Source organism: Limulus polyphemus, unplaced genomic scaffold (genome assembly GCF_000517525.1).
Source record: "Limulus polyphemus unplaced genomic scaffold, Limulus_polyphemus-2.1.2 Scaffold1449, whole genome shotgun sequence".
Classification (NCBI taxonomy): Eukaryota; Metazoa; Arthropoda; class Merostomata; order Xiphosura; family Limulidae; genus Limulus; species Limulus polyphemus.
In genome coordinates, this window is record NW_013667059.1 from 194974 (window position 1) to 201454 (window position 6481).

General features: G+C 29.6%; 1 protein-coding gene across 1 annotated transcript in view; it reads right to left on the reverse strand.

Moving 5' to 3' along the window:
• LOC106463628 (calmodulin-regulated spectrin-associated protein 1-B-like) overlaps nt 1–6481 on the reverse strand; it is a 52008-nt gene that overhangs the window by 32319 nt on the left and 13208 nt on the right. The window contains exons 4-6 of the mRNA XM_022391166.1: nt 5245–5330; nt 3963–4104; nt 217–481 (exon numbers count right to left, since the gene is read on the reverse strand). Of these exons, the coding sequence (XP_022246874.1) occupies nt 217–481; nt 3963–4104; nt 5245–5330 (493 nt within the window). The remainder of the gene's footprint in view (nt 1–216; nt 482–3962; nt 4105–5244; nt 5331–6481) is intronic.

The following is a 6481-nucleotide window of genomic DNA, read 5'->3' on the forward strand; positions in this document are numbered from 1 at the left end:
ATGGTTAATTAAAGCACATTGGACTTTTGATGGTTAATTAAAGCACATTGGACTTTTGATGGTTAATTAAAGCACATTGGCCTTTTGATGGTTAATTAAAGCACATTGGACTTTTGATGGTTAATTTTAGCAATATATGAATTTTCTCTCTTCTGGATAAAACTGTATTCAGAAAGTTATAAGTAATTAGTTGCATAACATTTTTCTGAAACCCACCTTCTATCAGAATTTTTGGCTCCTCTCTGATTCCAGGTCGAATAACACCTTTTACAGGTCTTATCTCAAACAGGAACATTAAATCGGATATGAAGGCCAGCACATTCTGCCGTATAGAAGAATGCATGTAGAGCATGTCTTCAAGGCTGAGGAAGTAGATGTCATGGGGAAAGCTTTGCCTACAGAACTGTTCCACAAGCTGCAAATTGTAAAGAGAATCTGCCAAACTCATGGGCTCGAGGAGACAGATTTCTGAAGAATTGAAATGTCACATAAGACCTTTATCTATTCTGCTATTGTTAACACAAAAGATAATACAGACTTAACATAAAACTAAACATAACAGCAATAATGGTTACTTTATGAACATTAAATGTTTATTTAACTCACTCACTATGAGCTCAGCCAATGCGACCAAGGTCATAACCCCAAACTGACTATAATAGTTCCATACTATAACATTTAATATGTTTTGTGTATCTTCACAAAATTTCAGGAAACATTAGAAGTCTTTGGTACACAACAAATTAGATTTTTTAAATAAGTATTTTTACTAAAAATTTCTCCATGAATATATGGTGTTAAAGTGTTGACAGCTCTGAGTGCAAAGTAATTTTTAAGATTAAAAATACTTTTCTTCATCTGAAAATTGTCAAATTTCATTTTCGTAATCTCTAAAACATCCTAAATAAATACCAAACGTTTGTTTTCCAATAAACCCTTATATTTTATCTATTATTTTCTCTACTCTAACTCTATATGCATTTGGTCAATTTGACCAACCTCATAACCACCATAAAAAATACAAAATAAATCTAAATTATCCTTTTTTTCATTCTAGAATTGTAGCAGGAAATTACAGTTGTTTTTCCTAAATATATTAAAGCTCATAACAGTATACATCAGTTTCTACTAATAATCTCACCACACAAGTTGTGAATCACTCAGCAAACATGAAGCTCATGTTATCTTATTGTATTACATAATGCACAACCTGCTTGTAAGCATACCTCGTGAAGAATTTATATTATTATCATTTGTTTCCTTATCTTACCTAATCTAACCTTACAAGTTTCTAATTTTTACATTTTAGTTACATTTATAATAATAAATAAATAACACATAAGAATAACAAAAAATATGGAACTTACCTGGGACTTTTTTGCTTTTTCTGTCGATGATACTTAACCCTACTTTCTTATACTAATCGTAGTACTGCACTAAATAATTTTTTATTTAATTAAATAATGCACCAAAGAACACAGAATAATAATGTGCAAAAAACAGACAATGTCCCATAACTATCACAAATTTTCTGGCTTTTGTGTAAAACCCAGTAGTAATCAGTGAAATTAACTCTCTGTTTCTGGTCATCTCATGAGGTTTTAGTGAGTTACATTCAAAATTTAATTAAGCTACTTTCTTTTCATGGTATACCAATAAATATAGCAAAAAATTTAGCTAATAATCCATATTTTTATAGTATATAAGAGTTAGATTCTTACTTTTATAAGGCAGTATTTAAAAAGAAAACTAGTATTTCCCCTAGTATGAGAATTGTGACATTTGCTGTCTAGGCTTCCTCTCTTCTCTAATTTATTTACCACCCCTTCATGAAGTATGAAATTTAAAGTAAATTACTTATTATAATGTTGTCTTCACTCAGACAATGCATAATTTTTATAGTCTTCAATCTATATTATTTATAACAAATAGAAGCCAAGGTTTTCATCTATCAAATGACATATTATATTACATTATTTTCTGTACAGAGAATTGTCAGTTTATTTTCAAGTTCAACTGTTATTCCCACAGGAAACACACCAATGAGCTTAGCTGAATTCCTAAGGGCTCTTGTTGCATAGCTAGGTGTGAACTGTTTATTATTTTTTTAAAGTGGGCATGCTTGTTAGTTCATAAAACACACATCTGTATTAATAAATTTAGTGTTAATAAAGAATATGCTTGTCTGTGTTAGCAAAAGATAAAGGATAAACATAGTTAGGGGAAGGGGTATACATATTTTAAACATGGATGCTTAGAATCATATTTTATTTTTATGTCTGTTAAAACAATATGGAAAGAATCAGCCAGAAAAGTAGGATGAAATCACTAAATTCATTTAATTATATGACTTTCCTTGTACTATATGTTTAAAATACAAATGTGTGTTTTATGAACTAAGACGCATGCCCACTTTAATAACATAAATAAACAATTCACTATTTAATTATATGACTTTCCTTGTACTATATGTTTAAAATACAAATGTGTGTTTTATGAACTAACAAGCATGCCCACTTTAATAACATAAATAAACAGTTCACAAGCAGGCTTTCAGTGCATACACCAGGACATCTGGCTACTTACTCAATAATATTGATATTAGCTTGAACTTAAACTTTAAATATGTGAATGATTTGTTTTGTTTAGGAACCACAACCAACAATTCCATCTGTTCCAGTTATAGAAGACCTTGCAGACTTAAGTGATGGCTGTAGTTTAGCATGTTTACTAAGCTTCTACTGCCCAAACTACCTCCATTGGAAAGGTTAGTTCTAAATCTTCTTCTGTGTAAATCATCAATTGTTCATAAAATAAACTAATTAGGTTTAAAATCTGATATAAAGAAAGTCATATAATTAAAGTAGAACTGTTTATTTACGTTATTAAAGTGGGCATGCGTCTTAGTTCATAAAACACACATTTGTATTTTAAACATATAGTACAAGGAAAGTCATATAATTAAATTAAGTTTGTTGATGGTGTGCTGGTAATTTCTTGTCATATTTGAAGATGATGTTAAAAATTACTTTTCATTACAGAAGTTTATGAAGTGTTTCCTTTCTTCTGGGTATTTGGATAGTGGAATTTTTAATGTTGTTAGGTCAGTGGTTTGTATGACTTTTTTTTTTTATCTGTCAGGTTGGAGGATGTTAGAATGTTTTCTTTTTCTTTTGAAATGTCAGAGGTTCATGGAATGGTTCATGCTTTTTATCAGTTTGGAAGATGTTGAAACTATCCTTTTTTTTGTCAAGTGATGTTTTTATTATGTAATAACCCTAAGGTATCAATATGAACAGTAACAGTATTGTTATGAATCATTCATTGTATTACACGGGTATTGAAACATCTTGTTTATAAAAGTAAGTTAAGTAAATGTGAAGTCTATCAGATCAGTGAATTGAGAGTAGTTTGGTGCTCCATAATGTAGTCTGATAAAATGTGTATGTACTTGCACTAGTAGACTAATTTTGTATTATTCACCAAGTCTCATAGAATTAACAGTAAAGAGGTAGAGGTCTCTTGAGTCAAGTCAACAAGCCCAGATAGAACAATCATCTCAGTAATGCCTTACACAAAATAAAATTAATTCCATCATCCCATAATCTGATGAAAGAAACATTCATCCATTCACCAGTGTTACAAAAATGGATCTTTCCATTCTACAACTTACTAAATGAGGATATTGTTACACCAACCTCTGGTGGCTTGATAAAAAAAATAATACTTTTACAAATGTATTCCCATTTTTCATTGTTTCCCAATTTGCAAATTTCCTGAAAGATTTAATATTAATGAGTATTTGTAGTTTTATTGATAAAAGTCTAAATTGTGATTTGTTTATTCTCAACTAATTTACTACACTTTTCATACAAAAATATTTCTTAAATATCACATTTTTGCTTCATGATATAGACAAATAACATGAACAAACAACAAAAATATCTAACAAATCTACTCACATGACTAGAAGAGATCTGGTATGAGCCAAGTTCTTCTTCAATCCTCTGTCTCATCCTTAAGCAGCATTTGTTTAACCACAAGATAGCAGAGTCTTCAGCGTCTTCGGGAAACTCGTCAGGAACACTGACTGGGGAAAACCGACTGGCAAAGTTCCACAGCAGTGTATATTTATGAACTCAATTCACAGTATGCTCATAAAGAATGACATAGTTTTATCACTATGTAAGCAAAATAAAATATCTTGGTTTCATTTACAACAAGTAACTACTCAAAGCAATGTACTCATAAAGCTGTATTTATGTTCAACATGATGCAAATAATTTATATTGATGAATAATGAGAAAAGGCCCTGTTTTATTAAAAATATATATAAGAATTATAATGCTGTGGTCAAATAAAAGAAATATTACTGATACATCCAACATAATTTTGTAACAAATCATGGTATGATGATGATAATAATATATATTACCCTTCCAGAAATAGTATAGAATGTATATTTGTTCAGATAACTTTTCTAAATTTTCTGGCAGATGTTCTGAATGTAATTAATGTCTTCCTGATAAATCTGGTGTTTAAAGACTACAAATGTGCACTAATCCCCTTGCTAAGTAAATGTTACATCTATTTCATAGCAGCTTGAACGTATTTCTGTTACTGTTTCCTTGGAGTAGGGTTATGTTTATTTCTAAGGGTGATACAGACTTTTACAATTTGTATATCTACGAGTTGGAGTTTCTCTAAGGATTATGGGATACCAAATAAGGTTCAGGTCTGACTTGAAAGTGTGGTTTCTCATTATTTTTATGTTGGTTCTTTCCTAATCATATGGATGAAAGAGTTAGTAATAAGCTGTGTAACTACCAATAAGAATGAAACACTTAGTAAAACAAACTGCAATTAACCTCTAAATGTAAGGACAAAAAATTAATTCAGGCATAACAGTAAAAATAAAGGATCTAAAAATTTTATAAATTAACATTTTATGTTTAATTTAGATACTCCATAAAATCACTTTTATTAAAGGAAGACTAATATTCTATTTCTGTTATTTTCTCATAGACAACAACACAATATCTATAATTTAGTCAACTGAACAAAAACAAGTTTCAGTATGTTGATTTTGCTTATAAGCAAATATTAAACAATATCCTTTAAAGTACTTATCCAACAATTCCAATCAAAGTTTACACTTGTGAGGTTAACAGTATTACATTTCTTATAAATTAAAAGCATAAAAGATTCTAAACCTCAAGAAGGTCCTTTATAATCCCAACTTACCTACAGACTTCTACTACTTTCTCTGGTATGAGAATTTCTTTAATATATAGAGCCATAATTCCTTCTATAACAGCCATATGAGCATTCTGTAAGACAAAATAAAATACTATACAACCATAGAAGTACTACACAAGATCAAAATGAAACACAGTAACAGCCATATGATGAATAGTCTGAGAGACAAAATACTATACAACCATAAAAGTGCTACACAAGATCAAAATGAAACACATTAACTGCCATATGAATAGTCTGAGGGACAAAATACTATAGAACCATAGAAGTACTACACAAGATCAAAATGAAACACAGTAACAGCCATATGATGAATAGTCTGAGGGACAAAATACTATACAACCATAGAAGTACTACTCAAGATCAAAATGAAACACAGTAACTGCCATATGAACATTCTGTAAGACAAAATAAAATACTATACAACCATAGAAGTACTACTCAAGATCAAAATGAAACACAGTAACAGCCATATGAACATTCTGTAAGACAAAATTAAATACTATACAACCATAGAAGTACTACACAAGATCAATATAAAACACAATAACTGCTATAGAAGATATTCTGCAAGCTGCATAAAAAGATTGGAACATCTTTTAGAGCAACATACAACATTTCTATAAATACTTTAAATTGTTACTTTTATATTCTTAACCATCACATTGTTACAACACAGAAGAATTTAATGAAATCTAGTACTTCTCGATAAAGTTCTGAACTGATGGTTTCGAGCTGTAAATCACAATAACCCATTAGGATGAAATTATAATTGCCATATAATATTTTTTTTTTTTCTCATCAACAACAAAGTAAATTCTATTCATTAATTTTATTATTGTTCTAAAGATCAATTTTTAAAAGTCATACTGACTTACACTGTAGCTTCTCTAATTTGATGCCCATAGCAACACTTTGGCACACTACTAGATCTACAACAAATTTTGTTTTCACTTAAGAGGCAAATTTATCAAATACAAAAGCTTGTTTTAAAAATAAACATACTGATAATTAGTTTTAAATAATTATATGACTTTTTATACATGTATATTAATTAATCTTGTACCATGACTCTCTTTAATTATGTGAAATTAACTGAACAACATCAATATATTGATATGTAATCCTGTACCATGATTCTCTTTAACTCTTTCAACCCGGGCTCAGTTCCTAGGACTGACCTAATAACCATTTTGTGCTTGTTATAGTTTTCATGCTATAA